Below are 25908 nucleotides of genomic sequence, written 5' to 3'. Positions count from 1 at the left end.
GGATACACCTTGTAGCTATACACTGCCTTCCACCTATCCATTGTGTAAATTGGTTTGACAAATGTTTCTGGCCTGCCAACAGATCTGTCATGTGCACCCTTCACCCAAATACATGCCACCACATGTCTACAAGGTATCCCAGTTATCTCCCATCTCCTACATGCACATGTACTTGTGCTCATGTTCACTACACACTGATCACCATATGGACCTGTTACCTGATAATGATCCTCACCATTCCAATGCACAGAGTACCTATCATCCAAATATGTAAACCATTCACATCATTTACAAGACAAGTAAATATTCACATACAACTCACCTGCTTGCTTCCTTCTTCACTGACTCCATAATTTGTGTAGCATATGGTGTTAGTAACCCTGATGACCTATCAATTACCTTCAACACAGTAACAATCTTCCTCATCACATATTCTCTGATGTATTCCAGCAATGTGATAATAGGCTTGTCCCTTCCATCTACCAGCTTTGAATTGAAACATTCACACATGTTGTTGGTCAACACATCAAACATTGCTCTACCTATTATAACAAAACACAACAGATAAAGGACAAAACTTGAAAGTTATGAGAGAATAAAGGATACAAAATTAAAAACTTACCAGAGAAGTGTGACCTTGACCATGTTTCTGGTGGGATCTTAGATACCCAAAGATGACACCTTTTGTTCAAGTTTTTTAGGTTGTTCATCTCTCTCTCATATTGTGTAGGTGATGTACATCTAGCCAGCTTCCAAAGAGCATCCCTTAAAAGCTTTCCTTTGAAGAGTGATCTTAGGTTATCTTCAATGTGCCTCACACAAAACCTATGCTCTGCAGAAGGAAACAACTTATCTACATCCTGTATAAGACCCTTTTGCCTGTCACTCATAAAGGTAAACTTGGATCTGTTGTTTATATCCAAGTCATCACCAAGGCATTCCAAGAACCATTCCCAAGAGTTCAATGATTCAGCTTCAACTACAGCATATGCAACAGGGTAGTATCCATTGTTTGGATCTAGAGCAACTGCTGTTAAAAGTTGACCAGGCCAAGCACTTTTAAGGAAAGCCCCATCCAGTCCCAACAGATCCCTACCTATTGCTTTGAACCCCTTTTTCAAAGACCCCAAACAGATGTATATCCTCTTGGATTGTCTTGTCTCAGATGTTGGATCTGAGCATTCTTCTAATTCAAGCTTCACTGTTGTATCTGGATTAGTCCTCTTCAACTCTTCAATATAATCCCTCAATAACCCATATTGGCCTCTGAAATTTCCAATTATATGTTCCCTGGCCAACACTTTGCCCTATAAGCTTTCATCTTAGACACACCAACTTCAAACCTCCTTTGAAACCTTTCTTTGATGGATTTAACTTTCACCTTTGGGTCATCTTGAAGATCAGTAACCAAATGGTTTGAGAGGAACCCGGCTGTGCAAGCATAAATTTCCCTAGATTGAAGGCATTTATGTTCATTTATCAACCTTGTAATTTTTCATGAAGTTGTTCTCTTTTGGTATGACAACAACAGTACCCAAGGGCATCTAATAGCAAGTGGGTCTTTCCTTTTTCCCCTACCCCCAATACTTTTCTGGATTGGTCCCTCATCTTTATTAGCACTGCTAGATCCAACCCCCTGCATGTGGGACCCATCTTCCATATCTCCTTCACACACAGCCCTGACCCTTACCAAATCATCTTTTCTTATCCTAATTTGTCTTCTTGTTTCAACTGCATGTGCCTTGATCATATCCTTCACCTCTGCTTTTGTACCAAAAACTTGTCCCACATGGAAAAGATAATCCATGTCCCCCTCATTTCTTTGTTTCTCATTATACATCCTATCATTATCCAACATCACATCATCCATTTCTATGTCCAAAACCTCTAAACTACAATTTGCATCCTGCTGTTCAACTTCAAAATCAGTATGCAGTCTGAAATCCCTCATATCTACATCTACATCATGTGTTTCACCATCTTCATAGTTGAAGTCACTATCTGAATCACTTTCTGAATCTTCATCACCATCCCTAGTTTTCTTAACATTTTTAGATTTCTTTTTGTTCTTAGATTTCTTCACATTCTTTGGTTTCTTAACTGGACAACCCTCTAAATGTTCATCATCATCAGAACTCTCATCTCTCATTTCATAGTTAGAATCCCTACTATCATCAGTTCCACTTTCATCTGAACTTGAAGACTCATCTCCACTTTCTTCATCTGAAATTGAAGAATCTTCACTATCTTCATCCCCACCTCCATCCCCACCTCCATTGTAATCCATATCCACCTCATTTGTAGGCTGCACACCATATCCACCTCCATCCCCACCTCCATCTACATCACCATTGTAATCAATCTCCACCTCATTTGTAGGTTGCACACCAAAAGCATCCTCTCTAAACATAGGGTCAAATTCTGGATCCTCATGACATATATCAATCTGGTCTTGTTGTTCAACAACACCAACATTATTCTCTTCTTGAACATTCACATTTGCATCCTGTTTGTCTTGTTCCACAACTACCTTTTGAACAACAACCTCATTTGTGCTATCTTGCCATTCCAACAACAACCTTTTCTTAACTGAGTTTGCTTTATCTAGTACGACCTCACTTGCAAGAAACTCCTCATTTGTTATCTCTTCAATGGTAAACTTTGAGGTTGAGCAGAAGTATGTGTGTACAGAGGTGAACTCATGCTCAACATACACATTCATTAACTGATTAAAAGCTCCAATATACTTAGCAAATCCCCTAACATCATCGTCACTTCCCAAAGCTCTAAGCCCCCAATCCAATTCTGAACCCGGTACTACATAATGGTAGAATCTAACCTTATCTGTAGGATAGGATAATTCAAGCAAGATTCGATCAAGCTCGTGAACTGAAAACTTGTCAATATCTAGCATGTCAACAAAATGGACAACGGCTCTGTTATAAACCCGTCCAGGAAATTTAGTGAAACTGCCACCATGGTGCATCTTGATCGTGAACAAATGTGGATTATTTACTACACAAACAAGATTAAACAGCTGTTAGTTAAATAAACCCAATTATAAACCCTAAAGTTTTAACTTACCATAAAACGCATCAGCATTTGATTATTCATCAGCTTCACGAATGTAGAATCGAGGAGGAGGAGGATCATCCATCTTACGTGTTTAAGTTTTGAGAATGATGTGCAATTTAAGGTATTAACTGTCGGGTTGTTGAGTCGAGTCGGATACGAGGGTTTTTAATCGCCGGGAATTGAATCGATTGAAAGGGAGGGGGAAGACTGATAAAGGGTTTAGTTGCAGAGATATATGAAAGGACAAAACTACCCTCACATGCACCTCACGTGATGGGATTTAACTGACTTTTTCTAACCCAGTTAGCGTAAAGGACAAAACTTGTAGGAAAAAAAAGTTTAAGTACACCGCCTGCAAGGAAACTTAGAAAAGGACACGAACCGTAATTCGTCTTATTTTAAAGGACAAAATTTGTAATTCTGTCGAAATAAAAACAAAAACAAGTTTCTTTCTTTGAAACTTTTAATAATTTTAAAGTAAAGGGAAAAGTAATATTCAAGAACGTGGAGAATGCCCAGAAACAAGATACTATTTTTACTAATTATATTTTCTTGTGTATGCTCCTCCATTAAAGCAACTGTATTTTATGATGATAAAGCCATTATCATCAATGGCAGAAGAAGAATCCTTATGTCTGGTTCTATTCATTACCCAAGAAGCACCCCTGAGGTATTTCACTATGCTCAAGTTTTTTTTTTCTTTTTTTTTAATGCTCCATCAAAGATTATATTTTTTTTCATGTGGGTTTCTCTGTTTTGCATAATTTGAATGATTCTTGAGCTTGATTATTGAATTAAAGCCATTTTGTTTTGTTTGTTAGGAGTCTTTGTGTGTGAAAAATGAAATTTTTAGTTTTTTCTCATATGGGTTTCTTTTATTTTCAATAAATTTTGGTGCTTTTGGTCTTTAATGCCCCAAAATATGTTAAATTTCATATCTTTTTACATGGGTTTCTTTTGCTTTCAAATCTTTTGGATTATTTTGGTCCTAATTTTGATTATCCCATATAACTTTCTTGAAATTTGTTGTGTGTGTGTGTGTGCAGATGTGGCCTGATCTTATAAAAAAGGCTAAAGATGGAGGCTTAGATGTCATACAAACTTATGTATTTTGGAATGGGCATGAACCATCTCCAGGGAAGGTACAAAATCAATTTCAAAAGTACCAATTTATGCATTTATTATTATTATTATTATTATTATTATTATTATTATGTTTATGTTTCCAGTACAACTTTGAAGGGAGGTATGATTTGGTGAAGTTCATAAAACTGATACAAGAAGAAGGTCTCTATGTTAACTTACGAATCGGCCCTTACGTTTGTGCCGAATGGAATTTCGGGGTAGCACATCAAACCTCTCATGTTTGCATCACAATTTGCACTTTTATAGTATCGGTTTTCCGCATAAGTATACGCACATTATGAAAGTCTATTTCAACGTTGACTAAAATGAAGTGTAGCAATCTTAATATAAAAAGTGATAAAATAAAAGTATCTGGCTTTGTCATTTAGAGATGAATATACCTAACTATACTCTGTTTTGGATTCAGGGGATTCCCTGTTTGGCTTAAGTATCTACCCGGTATGTCATTCAGAACCGATAATGAACCTTTCAAGGTTAGCAATTAGCATTATGAAAGTTTAGTCAAATAACTTAATACAAGAATCTAACTTTGTTAATATTTTTAATTGTTTTTTATCATTATAAAGAAGATTTACAAAGAAAATAGTCACCATGATGAAGTCAGAGGGGCTATTTGAACCTCAAGGAGGTCCAATTATCATGTCTCAGGTTTGACTTTTGACCTTAGTTTATCTGACTTAAGTTAAAATATTACTTCATATGAATTTTGGTTGTGTTTTCAGATAGAAAACGAGTACGGGCCCGTTGAATGGGATACCGGTGCACCGGGAAAAGCTTACACTAAATGGGCAGCCCAAATGGCTGCTGGTCTAGGAACCGGTGTCCCTTGGATCATGTGCAAACAAGAAGATGCCCCTGATCCGATGGTGAGCATTTACTTATATAAATAAATGCTTTATTTGTAAAAGTACAACGGGGCAATTTCATATATATATCCTCATAAAAATTTTAAAACTTTGATATAAATTCTTCTAAATTTTATAAGATCATATTTCTTTTCAAAACGCAAAAAATATCATTTTTACTCAATCACCGAATAGGATATTACACGTTGAGATGATTCATTGTAATAATGTTGCTTTCCTATTTGTTTATCACTTTATTGTGTGAAACAAATTCTTTTTAAGTGGCTCTTTTAATTTTGTGTCATAAAAGTTTAGATATGTTATATTCATGCATACCTTATTCAAAATCCTGGATGCGCCAATGTATGTATACAAATATGATGTCACTATCCATGCATGTTTTCTAGCTTTATGCATTCGGTACCGCTAACTTTGCACATGTTACAACCCATGAAGCTTGTTATAATATTATTTGGTTGTACATGTTGATTACATGACAGATTGATACATGTAATGGTTTTTACTGTGAAAAATTCACTCCAAACAAGCCTTACAAACCTAAAATGTTTACAGAGCTTTGGACTGGCTGGTAAGTCATGTATATCTCACTTTTAAATTCTAATTATGTTCACTTAAATGTTATAATTGTCTTTTTAATGGTTGTTAATCTTTGTTATTTAAGGTTCACGGAATTTGGTGGACCGGTTCCTACTAGACCTGTAGAAGATATTGCATATGCAGTAGCAAGATTCATACAGAATAATGGTTCTTTTGTCAACTATTATATGGTATGTCACCATATAAGTTATATCGCCACGAAAAAAAAATTTATTTTCCAATTTTAGCAACTAAAAGAAAAACAATTAACGGATTGCAGCAACAAGTGACACGTTCAACGATATCAATTTCTTTTTGCTAATTTTACAAAAAAATATATTTTAAAAAGAAGGTATTTTTTAAACTTGCAAATAAATTTATTTTAAATTTTTTCAAGGCATGCACTTTTGCCTATGTGGCATCTTATATAAATCCACAATGCCATGTCAATTCACATGTAAAATGAGTTTAAATGAGGGCTGGTTGCTAAATTATTATAAGCTTTAAGTTGGTTTCTATTTAAAATAATAATTTAAATGTATTAATTTGCTAGTTTACTAATAACATTTATATTTTAATGGTGGCTTTAGTACCATGGAGGAACAAATTTCGGCCGGACAGCTGGCGGTCTATTCATCACAACTAGTTATGATTATGATGCTCCTATTGATGAATATGGTATATATATATATATATATATATCATAGATGCATATTTTCACCTAGAAATGTTGGCTTATCAGTGTAATGTTTCAGGATTACCAAATGAACCGAAATGGGGGCATTTAAGGGATTTACACACAGCGATAAAACTAACTGAACCGGCTTTAGTCTCAGCTTATCCTACTGTTACCTATCCTGGAAATAATCAAGAGGTTAGTTAACTAGTTTAGTCAAATAGTCAAAAATATTGTATTTATAGTGGCAGTAAATTCAACCCGCTTACTTATGACCGGTCAACCCAAACGGGCCCGTTACAGATACATGTATTTCAACCAAAGTCCGGGGGCTGTGCAGCGTTTCTCTCAAACTTCGACCCGCAAACTTCAACCAAAATAACATTTGGAAATACCCAATATGACCTTCCTCCTTGGTCTATTAGCAATCTTCATGACTGCAAAGATGAAGTTTTCAACACTGCAAAGGTAAGAAAATTACCCTTTTACCCTTCTAAATTGCATAATATCAACTTTCGAAACACTAAAACTGTCATGATATTGGGCTGATTAATTTGTAGGTTAAAGCTCCAAGCACACAGAAAAAGATGACAACCGTTGCAACTTTTGACTGGCAATCGTATGATGAAGAAGCTCCGTCTTCTGATGGCGGTGATACATTTGCAATGTCGGGGCTGTACGAGCAGTTAAATGTAACTAGAGATGCCTCTGATTACTTGTGGTACCTTACAGAGTGAGTATTAATGATTTGTTGTTATTATTATTATTGTTATTATTATTATTATATTGTTAATAATATCTAAGTGTTTTGTATTTTTTTCGATTTTACAGAATAAATATATCGCCAAACGAACAGTTTTTGACAAACGGACAGCTTCCCGTGCTGACAGTTATGTCAGCAGGGCATGCTTTGCATGTCTTTATCAACAACCAACTCGCAGGTAAATCTCACTTTTCATAAGCAGGCTGGCCCGTCGGTTCGTGTAATGGGTCAAGACGGGTTTGCGTTGAAATTATCACATCTTGTTTGGTCATATTACAGGAACAGTCTGGGGATCACTAAAAAACCCGAAATTAACGTTTAGTCAAAATGTTAAGTTGAGAACAGGCGTTAACAAGATCTCTATGCTAAGTGTTTCTGTGGGCCTTGAGGTTAGTTGTTGCACCTTTTCTTTTTGTATATGTATATCAACATATAAAAACATTTAACTAAATTATTTAATCACCGTTTTAGAACGTCGGCACACACTTCGAGAACTACAATGTAGGGATTCTAGGTCCAATTACTATGAAAGGTCTAAATGAAGGTACAAGAGACTTGACAAAGCAACAATGGTCTTACAAGGTTGGTTTATTAACTTATAAACCCTTGTATAAATACATTTATATTAATATTATTTTTGATAAAAAAAAGTTGCAGGGTGTTATAACTTATAATTAAAATGTAATAAAGTGATTTTTTTATGATGGCAGGTTGGTTTAAAGGGTGAAACTTTAAGTCTACATACAGTTGATGGAAGTTCATCCGTCGAGTGGCTACAAGGAACCTTTGTGGCTCAAAAACAACCTCTTACTTGGTACAAGGTAATTTTCTTGTTTAACATTTGACCTAGGGGTGTGCACAGTTCGGTTCGCTTATTAGCCTCAACTAAAACCGAAAACAGTCATTGGTTAATCTATTTTATTAACCAATCGGTTTTGGTTAATCAGTTCAGTTTATTCGGTTAATTTGTCGGTTTTTGGTTTGGTTAAGTTGATTCCGGTTAATAACCAAAACCAAACTTAGGCTAAAATTTTTGCATAGAAATACATGAAATGGAGGTATAAAACATGAAATACGTAAAATCAACGTATAAAACATGAAATATGTGAAATGGAGGTATAAAAGCTAGAAATATATGAAAATATGAATGGCTCGGTTCAATTAATTTCGGTTAACTGAGGGTACAGAAAAAAAACCGGTAACAGATTTTTGGTTAATTCCGGTTTAGTTTCATTGGGTTTCGATCCGGTTTCGGTTAACGGTTCGGTTATTGCTAACCCCTTGAACAATGGAGCTAAAATCTAGCATCAAAATATCCTAACATTGATTTTTTTTACTTTTAGACTACATTTAACGCTCCAAAAGGAGACGAACCACTAGCTTTAGACATGAATGGCATGGGAAAAGGTCAAATATGGGTCAATGGTGAGGGCGTCGGGAGATACTGGCCCGCAAACAAAGCCCGTGGTAACTGCGATAAATGCAGTTACACTGGGATTTATAATGAGAACAAATGCAACAATTATTGTGGCGACCCGTCTCAAAGATGGTGAGATATCAGCTCTATCTTCTCTAATGTTTGTTAAAACTAATTGCATAAAATGTAAACAAGCTTTGATCTGATTTCAGGTCTCATGTTCCGCGCTCATGGTTGAGACCGACGGGTAACTTTTTGGTTATTTTTGAGGAATTGGGAGGCAACCCAGACTGGATAACTTTGGTCCAAAGAACAACTTGAATAATAATAATTGGTTAAAGTTTTTAGTGAGTTTCATAGGTTTAGTACATAAAAGTAAAGATGAAATAAAGGTATTGGTTACTATGTAAAGGCATATCACTTGCCATATTGGCCAGTTAGAAATTTAGTATAGTTTCATTAGAGTGTATGAACACAAAAAGTGATGCATTGTAACAAGTTTATTTTTGGATATCATATCATCTAACAGTCAATTTCTGTTTTCTATAATAACGATCAAAACTTACTAGCGATAATATTAATTGTATCATCGAGATCTTTGTAACCATGAAAAACATCTTGTCCTTGATGTCTCCACCGCAACATTCTTCTGTGTAGATCCTTGAATAAGATATCGTTGTTTTCGTCGGTTTCAAACTGTAGCAGCCTTTTGACACATTTAAGGAGATATCCGACAACTTTTAGTTTGACTTTGCAAATAAAGTCAACTGCAGTCTCTTGGGTTTCAAATAGCGAATCAGAAATCTTTTCTGCTATATCAGTTAAATTGAAAACAATACAAGCGCCTTCAACTTGTACCTTTCGACTGCATTTATCAACAGATTCATGATTCCATCTTTTATGTTTTAATCCAGCATGTTGACTTTCTGTTGACCGAAGAAGCGTACCAGTTGCAACATAATGAAGAAGCAATTCATATCTATCTTCAGTTATACCATCCGAGCACCCAATCAACATTCCTAAAATAACCCTTCTGAACATCACATTATTCTTAATATCAACTGTTTTCGCATCTTCTAACTCCTCCAGCCATAACCGAATAGTCTGACTTTGACATGTGTTAGCCTTCGGCTTCTTGAGCTTTTTATGTTCATATGAACTCAAATGCCTATCGGTTAATGCCCTTGACAATCCTTCAAACTTTTCAGCCAATAAACCACAAACTGATTCATCGATAGGATCAAGAATCCATGAAACATACCGAGCTGCATTAACTGAAAGGGATGATGTCAGCGGTTGATTAACCTCACTTACTGCGCATTTATTACCGTCACTAAAACCAGCTCCGGTGAGTAATATTGCAGCAAAATAAAACCAATCTGGGAAGTTCATTGCTATTGCCCTGTTCAGTAAAAGAATAAAAATATAATTTTGAGTTAAAAAGATACCAAATTTAGTTAAAAATCAAATTATCATTGTAATCTGCCAATGGCACGTACCATGTTGATTTGTGATCCACCATTGAAGCTGTTGTTGCAACATATTTAAGTTTCCTCTTGGAACTAGAAACACTTTTTTCTATATTATGAACCAGCTCAATAAACCGATCACGTGACAAGGGTCGAGCCAAGATTCTGAATAACTGATGCTTGAAATAAAAGTAAGCATATGAAAATGGCAACTTTGATCCTATTTCTGCAGATAAACCCCACCGCATTGGTCTTGAAAGTACATCTAACACCATTGAAACAAATTCAACTTCAAGCTCTAACACCGAAGCTAGTCCCCTGTTATGATAATCAACTCTTAAGTTTAGCGAGCACTAAGTTTTGCAAAACTTAAACTATGGTCAAGAGGTACTCACGTTAGCAGAAACCAACGATGTAACAAAGCCCTGGTTTCAATTAACATTAATGGAGAAAATGCTAAACAAATGATTATTGATCGCCATTCAATATTTTCATAAAGTTCTTCATGCAGACAAATAAAAGGTCTTCTAATAGCATCCAGCAGTATTTGTGATACATCTTTCACAAGGTTTTGAGGGTCAAGATACCATAATGTTAACCTGCAAAATGAAACAAATAGAAAGTAAGTATAATAATAATTTTCATTTGACAATTTTAATTGTTATAATAATGCACACCTCATTTGTAACTCTTGGTTCTCAAGATTAATTTCTTTTGGCATATAGCACACCAACTTTGAAAGTGCAGAAATTATTTCTTCAGTTCGCTGAACATTGAGAATCGGAGTAAGTTGTGTCGTGTATCCGAACTGAGTTGTCATTGCAGCCATTCTTAAAACAGCATAGAGTAATAAACAAGAAAGCATTCCTTCAAAACATGAAAAACCAATCTAATAAACAGTGATTTTTTGACTATATTAAAGTCAGACATGATATTTTGGATTATAAAACTGCCATAGATTAGTAGATTCTATCTTTACCTAATAGCAGCATTACCATCACAAACATTTTAAACCTACAATAGTTCTATAACAAGTACTGCAACATGAAAGATAACTGGTAATAATTACTAACAAAATATGTACCAATTTTGTATTTAGAAAGTATTATGATTTATGAAAGACAACTGGTAAAGGTGTGCATGAAACCGAAAAAACTGAAATGAAACAAAAACTGATGGTTTAGATACATGTTTTCGTGAAAACTGAACTTTCACTTCTGTTTCGGTTTTGCGTGTGACTAGAACCAAAAAACCGAACCAAACTTATAGATTTTTTTTTTAATTTTAATTTTTAAGCAATTTATAATGGTTTAACCTGAATACTTAACCCCAAGTGTATATATATCAATCAATCAATCATACCCAGTAAAATCCCACCGACAGCAAAGCTATAAGTAGGGTCTGGGAAGGGTGGGATGTAGGCACACCGTACCTCTATCCAAAGGAATAAAGAGGTGGCTTCCAGAGAGACCCTCGGCTCTAAGTACATGTGTATGAAGCAAAATAAAGGAAATCAAAGTTTAACAGCTATATAAAAACTACTGCTAATTATAATAATATTAATAATAAGATCACAGTTTAACAGCTATATAAAAGCTAATAATAATTATAATAATAATAATATATGTAAGGGAAATACCATTATGGTATGTGACCTAAATAAGTTAAGTCTAAGCCCTAAGGTATTCAATTCTCTCTAAAAATCCTTAACTTTAATTCTACTTCTCCACGAATTCCTATCCTCAACCATGTCCTCGGAGAGGTTTAGGTCTATCAAATCATGCCTAATCCTCTCATCCCAAGTCAATTTCGGTCGTCCTCTACCCCTCCTCCCCTCTATAGTAATGTTGTCTACGGATCTAACAGGATTCGTCGTCAGTCTTCTCTTTACATGTCCAAACCATCTCAATCTCCACTCTCTTATCTTGTCTGCTATGTTCGCCACCCCTAATCTCTCGCGAAACACAACGTTTCTTATTCGGTCTAGCCTTGTGTGCCCACACATCCAACGTAGCATTCTCATTTCTGCTACCTCCATCTTCCGCACTTGTGCCTTCTTGATGGCCCAACAATCTGTTCCATATAGCATTGCAGGTCTAACTGCCACCCTATAGAATTTTCCCTTTAGTTTAGTCGGGAAACTCTTGTCGCACAATATACCTGTGGCTGCTTTCCATCTACACCATCCTACCTGAACTCGGTGGGTCACATCACTGTCTAATTCCCCATCGCTCTGTACAAAAGATCCTAAATACTTGAACTTCGTTACCTGTGGGACCACCTGCCCTTCAATTGTGATCTGTGCGTCTTCATTGTCGTTTATCCCACCAAAATCACAGTGGAGGTACTCCGTCTTAGATCGGCTAATCTTTAAACCTTTTGTCTCTAAGGTTGTTCGCCACTCCTCAAGCCTCATGTTTAGATCTTGTTTTTTCTCAGCAAGTAACACAATATCGTCTGCGAACATCATGCACCACGGGAGAGTCCCCTGAATCGACTTTGACAGCTCATCCAAGACTACTGCAAAGAGAAACGGGCTCAACGCTGACCCCTGGTGAAGACCTACCTCTACAGGAAAGAAATCAGTATCCCCCACTGGCGCACGGACACTTGTTTCACTCCTGGTATACATATCCATAATTATCTCTATGTATTTCCTGGGCACTCTTCTACCCTCCAAGCACTCCCAGAGCACCTGTCGTGGCACACTGTCGTAGGCCTTTTCTAGGTCAATAAACACCATATGTAGATCACGCTTCTTCTCCCTATACTTTTCCATTAATCTTCTTATAAGGTGTATTGCCTCTGTGGTGGAACGCCCCGGCATGAAGCCAAATTGGTTGACCGTAACCTGAGTTTCTCGTCTAAGTCTAACCTCAATCACTCTTTCCCATAGCTTCATAGTATGACTTAGTAGTTTGATTCCTCGGTAGTTACCACAACATTGGGCGTCTCCTTTGTTCTTATAGATAGGAACTACAACGCTGCTCCTCCACTGGTCTGGCATCTTACCTGATTTGAGAATACTATTGAACAGAGTAGTTAACCACATGACTCCTTCCTCCCCCAGACACTTCCACACCTCGATGGGTATGTTGTCTGGGCCAACCGCCTTAGACCTTCCCATCCTCCTCAGTGCATCCTTCACCTCTTCTCGTGTGATCCGTCGGCAGTAGCAGTTATTCGATTGTTGTCGTTGAAAGTTTGTGTTGTCATGTTCTTCTTGGTAAGCTCTCCCATTGTTAAAAAGATTGTGGAAGTAGGTTTGCCATCTTAGCTTGATGTCCTGCTCCTTGACCAGTACATGCCCATCTGTATCCTTTATGAACTTCACCGGTCCTAGATCTTGCCTTCTACGCTCCCTGGCTTTGGCAATCTTAAACATAGCTTGTTCCCCCTCTTTTGTTTGTAGACTTTCATACATCCGTTTAAAGGCCGCCTTCTTTGCTTCCGCCACTGCCTTCTTCGCCTCTATCTTGGCCGTTTTGTAGTTGTCCCTCAATTCCACTCGCTCCTCCTCATTCGTGCACCTCATTAGCTCCCTAAAACATCCTTGTTTGTCCCTTATCTTGTCTTGCACTGCGTCATTCCACCACCAAGACTCCTTATGCCCACTTGTCTTTCCTGTTGTGACCCCGAGAGTCTCCTTTGCTACTTGGATGATCTTTGTCTCCATAGCTTCCCATATATGAGTTGAGTCCCCATTTAGTCGAGCCCGCGTATGCAGTATGAGTTTATCCTTAAACAGTAGGAGATTTTCGTCCTTCAAATTTCCCCATCGAATTCTCGGTGTACCTTTCTTCTCTCGAACAGTCAGTTTATTTCTGAAGGCTATATCTGTCACTAGTAGTCGATGTTGAGTCACAACTACCTCCCCAGGTATGACTTTGCAGTCCTTCCACCAACGTCGGTCTCCTTGCCTCATCAAAAGGTAGTCAATTTGCGTGTCGCGTCCGCCACTGCTAAAAGTGATTAAATGAGAATCTTGTTTCCTAAAATAAGAATTTATAATACCTAGGTCATGTGCCACCGCAAACTCTAGAAGATCTGTTCCGGTCTCATTCCTATCACCAAAACCGAAACCCCCATGTACGGCTTGAAAACCATCGTTAGCCTTACCAATGTGTCCATTAAAAATCACCTCCTATGCAAATCCTCTCCCCCCTAGGTATGCCCCCTACCACTGCGTCTAGGTAACCCCAAGTGTATGAAATCAATTAACTATTAACTAACAAAATGATCAGACCCAAATTCATTATTATTAGGCAACTTTTATTTCGCCCCAAAATTTGCAAGCCCAAATGGTAAAACCGAACCTAAATCATAGAACTGAAACTGAAAAACTGAAACCAAACGCTTTTCAAAAACTCGAAAACCGACATTTCGGTTTTTGGATTGGTTTTAATCCAAAAATGAAAAGCCGAAACCAAACCAAAAACCGAAAAAAAAACAAAACCGAACGGTTTTCAGAAACTCAAAAACCGACATTTCAATTTTTGGCTCGGTTTTAGGCCAAAACCGAAAAAACCGAAGCATAACCCAAACCAAAAACCGAAAAAGCGGAAACCAAGCGTTTTTCAAAAATTCGAAAGCTGACATTTCGGTTTTGGTTGGGTTTCAGCCCAAAACCGAACCAAATTGACCCACACACACACCTAACTATTGGTAATCAACTAAACGAAAAATATAATAACCTCACCATGATCATTTACTTTCCTCAAAACATCACCACAAGCCTCCATCACCACCAAACACTCACCACCTGAAACCGAGCTACCGACTCTTAAAACCTCCGCTTTACCAAACCTTAACACCTTACAATCCACCAACGAACATAAAACCGACACGATTGTATTCACCGAACACTCAACCAACGATCCAAACACCTAATCAACCACAAGCCAATAAAATTTAAACTAAATCCCAATTAAACACATTAATAATAATAAGTTCAATTGAAGTTTACCTGTGGTGCCGTGAAGCACATCAAAGATAACGCAGTGTCCAAAACCCTAACCCTAGGTACTTCGTTCAAGTTGAGTAATTGATTCAGAGATTCAATTAATACATCATTCGATTGGTCTTCAGCTCCGTACGCGAGTCTCGTGAATACGGCGGTGATCTCCGGCGACTTGGACATCGGCGTGAACGGAAAACTGATAACGGTGACTGAAATGATATTATTCGCGCCAAAATTAAGAGATTTTGTTAAATGAGTTGGGCTGATGGATCTAACTTAAAACACTTAAAGTCCAATTTACAAAATAAGCCCTAGAGCCGACCCGGCGTAGGGTATAGATCGGTTTATGTTTATGGTTCCTCAGGGAAAAAGGAACCGGAACCACTGGAACCTGTTCCTGCTCTACCCAGTCAAAACTGTAACCGAACGAACCAAAAAATGATAAAAACCCGGCCTAATTGGTAAAGGTCAAAAACCTGACCATACTTGCATGGGCGAAGGTTAGTGAGGGTCACCGCTGTTTGTTTTGCGCAGCAATGGAAATTTACTCGTTTTTTGCCCGGAAATGTTAATATGTAGTGTAAATTTATTTGTTTTCGGTCGAAAATTTGAGCCCGACCCCCCGCCCCCTCGTTTATGAAATTTTATATACATTTTGAGCCCCCCCCACGCACACACACACCGGACATTCTCGTCCAAGCTTCGCCAATCACCACTGCATACTTGGAATTGGTTCATACTAGATCCGGTTCTTGGCTTTGTTGACCAAAAACAGAGTAGGTTATTAAAAAAACCTAATTTGTGCACCTCTACTTACAAGTTACAAGCTCAAACAATCTAACTGTGTCAAACTAAGCAGAAATTGAGGCGAACCATTTTTTTTAAACTGAGCGAATCTGAAGTCTGAACCAAGCTTGAGCACAAATTTTCAGCTTAGTTCGAAATTCGAGCAAAGCTCAAGCTCGTCCTACTTAATTTATGAACAACCCTGAAAAACAATAATAGACTAATAGTAACATGTTAGGGTGTAACATTGTTTTATAAATTTGTTCTTTAGTTTTGCAGTGTTATTTTTTATTGTCTACATCACATAGTTTTAAAAGTTCATATCAATCTAAACGCGGCTAATATTACTTCTTTCGATGGTTTAGTAAGCGATAAAAGATGTTTGCAATACTTTATGTTAGGTATTAAATGGTAGAGGGATTGAAGTGTAAATCATTAACAGTTTAGGGTTATATATATGTTAGGGTTATATATTATGAATATAACCCTAAACTATTAATCACTTACACTTCAGTCCCTCTACTATTTAATACCTAACACTTTATTCGGTTTGGTTTCGTGTTATAAATTTGGCCAGTTTTGATGCAGAGAATTTAAAAGTGTAACCAATTGCTTGACTTAATACCGTCAAAACTAAAGCGTGAAAACCATATATCTCAGTTTCATATTAACTGATACGAAAGCTTAAATTTTTTAAAGGCCTAAGATATACAATGTTCATACATAACTTTCAATCTAATCAATAAAACCTTAGCCCACATTTAGTACTTTACAAGTTAACCACAAGACTTGATAAGCAACATTTAATGGCCATAACAAAGTGAAAAATATAATGTAAAAGTATAAGTTACCATATATAGAAGTTTGTGTTATATTTGGATCATAACTAGGGGTCTCTAGAAAAATAAAGACCATTCATAGTGGTGGACCATATTTTATTGGATTCACATGTGCCAGTTTGGTGAGACTTGAGAGGCATCATCATCCTATTATTGACCCCAACACCATCATCTAACACCTATAGTTCACTCTTGCACTGGTTACTAGCTTGCAATATAACATATACAGCTGTTTCTAAAATCAATTTCAATTAAATAACATTGTAAAATCATTCTATGTTTTGCTTCAAATATGTTACATAAATTGATTATATATGGAACAACCTGTTTTACACGTGTATTATAAACTTTTAAGGTAGTTATTCTAAAAAGGAGCGAAATCCGAAGAAGCTGAAAAACAACCAAGATGTGTCACGTGTATCAACAATTAACGGGTAGAATGTCTAATTCTTTTTGTTTCAACAAAAAAAATCCAAGCACGGCCACTTTAATATGGGATAAATTCGTTGTGTTATGGGTGGTCGATAAAGTTAGGCGCGCTTGGAAAAATTCTTGACATACGATTGTACATCCTTAGTTCAACACTCTTTAGAAAATACTACTATTATACTCAAATAAAAGATAAAAATGTTCAGTTTTATAGTGTAATTTGAATTAAAGAAAAATAATAGTGGATGTAAAAGTTATTTGCATTATGTAATTGTGAAACTAAATAATAATCAAGAAGTTTTATCCCATTCCACATTCCACCATCATATATGATCTCACTTAAATTGAGTTTATCCTAATCCTTTTGATTGATAGTTATACCATATTAAATATTAAACACATCAAATGTGACTTGGTAATTACTTACTATATAAAAGATAATAAAAACAAATTATCTAAGTTTTATGCATGCATTTACAGCCGTAATCCAGTGTTTAGTTGGATAATTAATTATGTATTAAAAAATAAAATTGTTTTTTGGCCTCAAAACAAAGTTGATACATGAAGGGATATGCACCCGCCTTAACATCGAGCGGGGCGGGTCAACCCACAAGATATAGACAAGAGGCTTGAAATCAGGATGTCATATGAAGACACAAAGCCAAAACCTATGCGCAAGCGCATGAAACATCTGCGCGTGGCGCATATCACATACGCGCAAGCGCATGAAACATCTGTGAGAATAAAGAGAAGACCTTGCGCATCCCCGGGATAGGCGCATAAAGGCCGCTCGTAAGCGACACACAACAAATGAGACAATAGTCTAATCCAAATCAGGATAAGGACAACCATGATTGTACTCATCAGGCAACCTTCCAGAAGGTATCTTTTAAGGAATAAAGAATGTGCTGATGTTGACAGCTGCCAATGAAGGGTGGACAACTCAGCAAAGCCCATGTGCCACCACGTGATGGCACATGGGTCAGGTGAAATACCTTGGTCAGAGAATAATCAATGAAAAAGCACCAGGTGTCCTAAGTACACGTGGCGCGAAGCAATAGGAGGAGGCCAAAAAGGCCCTAATTGGGCCTGAGCCCAATCATTGGAAACCCTAATACTATAAATACCACACCACCTCAACAGTGCAAAGGGAGGCAAGAAAATATATTCTAAGTCCTTTACTCATTTTTACATCCTGATTATCTTCTCCTACAATACCTGATTCTCACACCGGAGGGTTACCCCAAAGAGGACCCCTCTGTCCCTTTCTGAGGGGTAAGCTCACGGTGCTGTTCGTTTTGTAGGTGGAAGAACTCGCATCTCGGAAAACCATCGGTGATATGGCACACTCGTACCCGAGGAACGTTGATCGTATACAAGTAAGTCGATACACGCTTCTTCAATACAGTCATGCATTCCCTACAGTTGTTGTATACATGTCAGGATCTTGCTGTAACTGTGGTCTGTGGGTGCAAATTTGGATACACTTGGTGGCAAATTTCAAACAGAAAACATATCCAGGGAACAAAATCAAGCTTATGAAAATCTTAAAATAATTGTATATCTTTTTGATAATGTCTAGACATGTCAGCTATATATATTATAGATTTATATTAAGACTATTCATGCACATGTTACCAAGTATGTAGTTGATTATATCAAGAAATAGTTTATATAAAAGATTCGTACAGCAAGTTACGCCACAAACTCAAAATATGTTTGAATATATGAATGAATGAATGAATAGTATAATACTATAATATTTTAGTTTTCTTTGCATTATAGAATGATGTGAGCTATTATTTTGTTTTCAATGGACCTCATATTTATGCATATATTTAGCAGAATTTGGTATAAACAAAATTGTATACATTTACAATACATAACTTTAATATGCATGTGATGTTATGCAATGCTAATAAAAGATATTGATTAGATTGGTGACATCCACATTTAATACTTTTTATTTTTTATATATGAGTTGATGTATGCACAATAAAGGTTGTTGCATACACAATAAAATCCGAATAAGACAACAAAAAATATTTTAAGTATTAGTCATGCACACAAGTACACAATACATATTGATGTTTATAAGACCTTAAGTATTGTTTTTTAATTTGGGTTGTTAAGATGTAACATTTTAAAACTTGAAATGATCACATATCATGTTAAAATAAGTTTAATGATGGCTAATATAGATTATTGATAAGATAACATAATCAATTAGGCACATACGATAGTTATTTCCCAGTAAAATATAAAGTATGTATAAAATAAGCCATCGCGTATTTAGATTGAAGTGGTGATCTAATTGACTCGAATAAGTTTTGATCAAAACTTACATAAGCCAAAACAGTTTAATACTTAGGAAGTGTTAATATTAATATTGCCTATACAACATTTTTAACACTATATTATATATGTCATAAAGTATAAGTTTGATTATTAAGATTATTCATATCGTTTATTTATAAATAGTGGAATCAATTAGGTGCACACAATACTCATAACCCCCACGAGCTTCTCAAAGTACATTAAGTTATTTTAAACTTTATCCCCCCTTTTAAGATACCCACACACACTCTTGGTTCTTTCACTCAAAAACAAAGAAAGTGATAACACTCAAGCTCAAATCTTTTCTGCAAAATTTTAATCTTTCTTGAAAACCCACAACTTATTCATATATTCATGGCACCATAAGCTCAAATCCACAATCTTTATTGAAGTCTTGCAATCTTTTCTACAAAAAAAATCAATCTTTCTTGAAAACCCATAAGTTATTCATATATATTCATGGCACCATAAGCTCAAATCCACAACCTTTCTACAAAAAAATCAATCTTTCTTGAACACCGATAAGTTATTCATACATTCATGACACCATAAGCTCAAATCCACAATCTTTTTTACAAAAAAAAAAAAAAAATCAATCTTTCTTGAACACCCATAAATTACTCATACATTCATGGCACCATAAGCTCAAATCCAAATCTTTTTCACAAAAGATCTTATCTTTATCAAAAGCCCACAACTTTTATAACTATTTATTGCCAAAATGGTTATAAAGAAGCCAAGAATAGTGATAATAGGGGCAGGAATGGCAGGCTTAACAGCTGCAAACAAGCTCTATAAATCTGGTGCTACAAAGGGTGCATTTGAGCTTTGTGTTGTTGAAGGTGGAAATAGAATTGGTGGTAGGATTTCCACCTCAGAGTTTGGTGGTGATAGAGTTGAGATGGGTGCCACTTGGATCCATGGAATTAAAGGCAGCCCAGTTCACAAGATTGCTCAAGAAATCAACTCTTTGGAATCAGAACAACCATGGGAATGCATGGATGGGTTTCTTGATGATCCAACCACCATTGCTGAGAATGGGTATGTGTTGAATCCATCACTTGTTGATCCAATCTCAAATCTTTTTAACAATTTAATGGATTTTGCACAGGGAAAAAGAAAACAATAGGAAATGGAATTGAAAATGATATCAATATTAATATTACAAGTGTTGGATCTTTTTTAAATAAAGGTCTTGAATGTTATTGGAAAATGGAACCAAGAAAAGAAGTTGAGGATTTGGATGGATTTAAGGGGTGGAATAAGAAGTCCTTAGATGAAGCAATATTTGCAATGCATGAAAACACACAAAGGACTTATACAGCTGCTAATGACTTGCATAATCTTGATTACTTAGCAGAAAGTGAGTATGTTATGTTCCCTGGTGAAGAACTCACCATTGCTAAAGGCTATTCAAGTATTATACAATCATTAGCATCTGTTTTACCATGTGGGGTCATTCAGTTAAACAAGAAAGTGAATAATATTGAGTGGCAGCCTGAAAGTGTAATGGGTGGTTCAAGTTCAAGTTCAAGTTTAAGACCAGTAAAGATTCACTTTCTTGATGGTACAAGTATGTCAGCAGATCATGTTATTATCACAGTTTCATTAGGGGTTCTTAAAGCAGGAATCTTTAACGACGCGAAAGAAGATTCGAGTGCGTTTAAGTTCAAGTTCAATCCTTCACTTCCTGATTACAAAATTGAAGCAATTTCAAGATTAGGATTTGGTGTTGTTAACAAGCTGTTCTTGAAACTAAGTCCTGAGGTTAATCTTGATGTTCCGAATTATCGGTTTCCGTTCTTGCAATGGTGTTTCATAAATTGGATCATGAAGTAAAGAACCCAAAGATTCCATGGTGGATCAGGAAGACGGCTTCTTTGCAACCGATTTACAAGAAGTCGAACGTGTTATCGTCTTGGTTTGCTGGTGAAGAAGCGCTTAAGCTAGAAGAGCTTTCGGATGAAGTGATTCTTGATGAGGTTTCCACAACTATTTCAAGCTTTTTTTTCGCATAAAAAAGATAACAGAACTGTGAAGTTTGATAACGTTTTGAAAACTCGTATGGGCGAGTGATCCACTGTTTATGGGATCATATAGTTACATAGCAGTCGGGTCAAGTGTTGCTGACATGGATTTACTGGCTGAACCGTTGCCAAACACAACGGTTTTCGAGTCAACAGATGGTTCATCATCAGCGCCACTTCAAATTCTATTCGCGGGAGAAGCAACACATAAAACTCATTACTCTACAACTCATGGTGCATATTTCAGTGGTCTTAGAGAAGCCAATAGGCTTCTTGAACACTATCATTGTATTGATGATGTATGAGAGGTATGTGTGTTTGTATTATTAGATTCACTAGTTTTTTTTTCTCTAATGATTTATCATACTCAATATTGTGGAATGAAAGGGAGAGATGGGGACATTTTCAAGAAGCTTCTTTTGAGTATTCTATGCTCTTTGATGAGCTCCTTGGCTATTTTTTATGTTTTGAGTTATCTTTGTCATTGAATATATGTTTAATTAGTGATTTGTTTATAATAAAGCTTTGGATCCAATAAAAAATCTATTCTTTTATGACTGGATTGTGACTTACTTACAGGACCACCATTACCGTACTAACCAACGTGACATAAAATATATTTGGTTTGTGACATTGAGTTATGTTTTTGTGACCATGTTTATGACTCCATGAACATAACTCAAATCAACAAAAACAGTTTATAATGACAAGGCATATCCTGATAAAATTCTAGATCTGACACTATTAATAAGACACCCTTTTTTGGCTTTTGGGTACCAAATGTCCCAAGTAATGAGACAAGCAGAGATGCTCATGGACACCTTGATCTTTTAGTGCAATTAAGACTTATTGGTTTGTGTAGGACCCATTGCCCATGATAGGTCCAATTTCATGCACATGAAGACATACATTGGGACATCTACTCCTGTACTAGAACACTATAGTCTATAGATACCTTTCAATAATGCAACCCCCCCCCCCCCCCCCCCCCCCCAAAAAAAAAAAGAAAAAAAACAACAACAAAACAAAAAACCACCTTCGTTTGAATTTGTAGAATATAAGTTTAGCTTATTTTGTAGATTTATAGATAATTGTTTGTTTTCTATGACTATTGGATTGTTTTGCAACTTAAATTGCACTTGCTTTGTTATTTGTTGGGGTTAATTTCAAGATAAGAGCTTTATATCCAACTCAAAGTAACCTTCCTTGTTTGTAGGTTTGTTGCCAAAGACTAAAATGTTACTACTAAAACTACTATTCAAAATTTTAAATTTATTTTGTTTTAGTTCATTACAATAATGAAGCTATTTGACGTGTGTTACAGAGGTATTTTCTTCATTTATACATTATCTGTTGTGTGCATTCATTTATCAACAGATACCGTGCTACATTTTTAATGGAAGATACCGTTTATCAAAGATACCGTGTTACTAAGTTTGCTAAGTATTTGAAAAGCAACCATCATGAACCACAAAATTCTACCACCTAATCAAGCTACAAACCCTATCCGTCGACATTTTATGGTGCACGTTTGATTGGAAATTAGAACGACGATTTCCAACGAATATTGAACTACCAAATAGAACGACTTCATTCATTCATCTGGTTTCCAAGATGAACCATAGACATCGAATTCTTCCATGTGAACCCTTGGCAATCACGAAGCTAAAGCTATAACTATAAGTGAACTATGATTCTAAAATTAAAAGAACACATTACAATTAACTTAAATAGCATACCCATAAATCCATATTCAACCAATTCTAACACTAAATAGGTAACTTTTGAACCATAATGTCTAGGGCTTACTTTACTTTTAAAAGATAAGAATGATTAAAGGAAAACAAAAACTATCATGTTAATACTTTTTGCCAAAGGCACCTCTTTGTTGTCATGCACCCATTGGCCAATCAATCTTGACTTTCCAAATAATGGCTTAAGTGTGGCACAAGTTTATGCAAAGCAAACATGGCCCGGTTCACCAATCAAACATCATTATTATCGCTTTTGTTACCAATTCATTGCTTATATTTAAAATAAAACCGTATCTTTATGTAAATAAATCTTATATTTTCATAATATTTTCAGAAACTGTAACTTTGTTTATTATATCTAATTAATATCTAATTAACAATGCAATCGTTGTAACACGTATAAATGAGAGAACATTGTTGTATTATCGTTGTTGTAACGCATGAAATTTCATGTTTGATGGAAAATAATACCACCAAACTAAGAAGATTTGAGTGTTTGTCGATATCATGAATCACAACAAGTTACAATTTCAATTTGACCCATTCGCGTGAAATCTTTACATACCCTAATGTCAATTATTTTTAATTCATTTTAAACATTATTAATAAGAATATAAACACGCGCTTAATGGTATGTTGTCACCTTTTGTTAATACATTTAGGATGAGCATTTCTCAATCAAATTACATTACTAACTAAACATTGCATGTCTTATAACCGGTAAAAGACTAACTATTGAAAAATAAATAAAATCAGAAGGGGCATGTCCCTTTCCATAATCTAATATGCTTTAATTAGTTAAATATTTTTATATGTTATCTAATGGCATATGAACCTTGCTTTAAGGGACCCTAATGATCAAAGCATATGGCTTTTAAAAAGTGAGAGAGGAATCTAATAGGTCTTATCCTTGGAGTCCACATGACACTTAGGGTGTCTTCTTGAATTCAAAATGTACAATGTACAATTTTCATTATTAATATTTCTACTTTATATTAGTAACTAACAACTTGATTCTTCTTTAGATTATATGAGCTAATACTTTTAAGTATTGCATGCTAGCTATAGCTTATCCTAATTAAGAATTTTACTCTATAAGTCATGTGATATGATGAATGTTGTGTGTAGGTATTGTGTGGATTGTTTTTATCTAAGTACTTGTCAAAATTGGAGTTGGTATTTAGAATGCTTGTTTTATAAATGAGTAGTTATATTGGTTGTACCTAGGACATAAGGTTGGTCTAACCAACCAAATTATTAATATGTCCTAGCTTTGTTTATCAACAAGGTGGTACTTGTTATGATGTACTCGTTAGATAATAAGGCCAAAGACAAAGGAGTTTTCAATTTAATGGAAGGCATGTGATGTCGTACTTTAATAGCCTCGTGTAACTTTTAATCGTTCAACCATTACAATAAGTATATTCGCTTGATCAAGACTCTTCACCCACTGGTGATGGATATGTTTACCCGTGCCAAATACATAGACAAATGTCACATCTATATATAATAACATTTTAAGTACATGACGTTTCTTGATGTAGAGAAACTTCTAAACTGAAATTAAAATTAAAGCTAATTTGTTCTCCATGTACCTATCATGCAACCCTAAATTTATTGATTATTACTTGTGATCATGATTAATCAACTCTAAATGCTATGAATAATTTATTTTGATATATCATGCTTTTTGAAACCCTACCTAAATATTGCTCTAACTATAGTGCATATTTTTTTATGTAATTTCATAATTAGTGGTCACATTAAAAGTAAAAAGTTAAAGCAAGGAGTTGATTATTCCTTAAAAATCTATAATGGAGTCGTTCAAAGAAATTATATATATATATATATATATATATATTATATATATATATGATGGGTAGGTTTCCAACTTTCAGTCTTATAAATTAAGGACTTCAAAAGCTTTGTTTAAAAAATATAAAGAATCTTATGTCACATATTGATCCAGTTTATTAATGTTATTTAAGACCTCAAAGTTGCTTTCTCTTATACGTGGCACTACCCTCACCATATTTTGATACACATTACACGTAAGATGGACTGTAAAATAACACTAATTAGATCACTAACAGATTACGGATATGAATAGTAGGATGCTAGCCTGGCTAGTCCCCATAAGTCTTTTAATATCTCAAGTTAAATTGACAAACCATATATAGTGATTATATAAATATATTGACCGCTTTTTTCGTGAACAAATAAATACTCTATTTGGTTGTAAATGAGACGAGTCAACTCAGCTCCGTTTGTTATAACGATCTGAAATGTTAAACTTGATCTCAATATGTAAAGAGCTCAAGTCAGCTTGTGACTTGTCGAGCCAGCTGATTTACTTTTTTAAAAATTAAAATTTATATTTTATATATTTGATGAGTAGCATTTTTAATCCTCTTATTTTGACTGATTAATAGGTAGGACATAATAGGTAATGTTGAGGTGTGGCAAAACATTGTTTTAATAGTAAAAGAGTTGGAAGTTAGTGAAGTGATTATATTAAATTAGCAATAATTATATGGAATTAAGGCAAGGCATCGTTATCGAAGCCTAATCAAGCCACTTAGTCAAAATCTTGAGTCCCTCTTAATTGACTAATAAATAATAAGTCCTCGTCTCATGTTCGTGACCAATCAATCTCGGTTGCTATTATATTATATCATATTATATTTATCGATACCATATGTTGTTACATGATGTAGGATAAAAATATCTCCCACGGGTATTTAGTGAGGACCCAAAGGTTGATCTATAATGTAAATCTCATATCGAT

General features: G+C 35.5%; 2 protein-coding genes and 1 pseudogene across 2 annotated transcripts; 2 read left to right on the top strand and 1 right to left on the bottom strand.

Annotated features, from left to right (window-relative positions):
• Positions 1-4793: 4793 nt before the first annotated feature.
• Positions 4794-8923, top strand: LOC143587333 (beta-galactosidase-like). Its single transcript, XM_077068651.1, has 14 exons — positions 4794-4869; positions 4944-5087; positions 5567-5655; positions 5749-5854; positions 6254-6341; positions 6419-6537; positions 6643-6807; positions 6900-7072; positions 7171-7280; positions 7382-7491; positions 7574-7684; positions 7813-7923; positions 8446-8651; positions 8732-8923. Exons 1-14 carry the CDS (start codon positions 4813-4815, stop codon positions 8838-8840), a joined length of 1698 nt encoding a protein of 565 aa, XP_076924766.1. The 5' UTR covers positions 4794-4812; the 3' UTR covers positions 8841-8923.
• Positions 8924-9074: 151 nt separating this feature from the next.
• LOC143587334 (uncharacterized) lies at positions 9075-15128 on the bottom strand. The gene is made up of 6 exons (XM_077068652.1): positions 14955-15128; positions 14688-14874; positions 10666-10855; positions 10384-10587; positions 10019-10306; positions 9075-9921 (listed from the first exon to the last, which is right to left on the bottom strand). The coding sequence occupies exons 1-6, from the start codon at positions 15126-15128 to the stop codon at positions 9075-9077; spliced, it is 1890 nt and encodes a 629-aa protein (XP_076924767.1).
• Positions 15129-19567: 4439 nt separating this feature from the next.
• LOC143587335 (putative polyamine oxidase 5 pseudogene) lies at positions 19568-21761 on the top strand (annotated as a pseudogene).
• The last annotated feature ends 4147 nt before the right edge of the window (positions 21762-25908 follow it).

The sequence above is a fragment of the Bidens hawaiensis genome, unplaced genomic scaffold (genome assembly GCF_021521415.1).
Source record: "Bidens hawaiensis isolate Kalapana, Puna unplaced genomic scaffold, B.hawaiensis_p1.1 tig00035461_1, whole genome shotgun sequence".
NCBI lineage: Eukaryota > Viridiplantae > Streptophyta > Magnoliopsida > Asterales > Asteraceae > Bidens > Bidens hawaiensis.
Note: the sequence above shows the minus strand (reverse complement) of the source record. Positions and strands in the feature narration are given on the sequence as shown.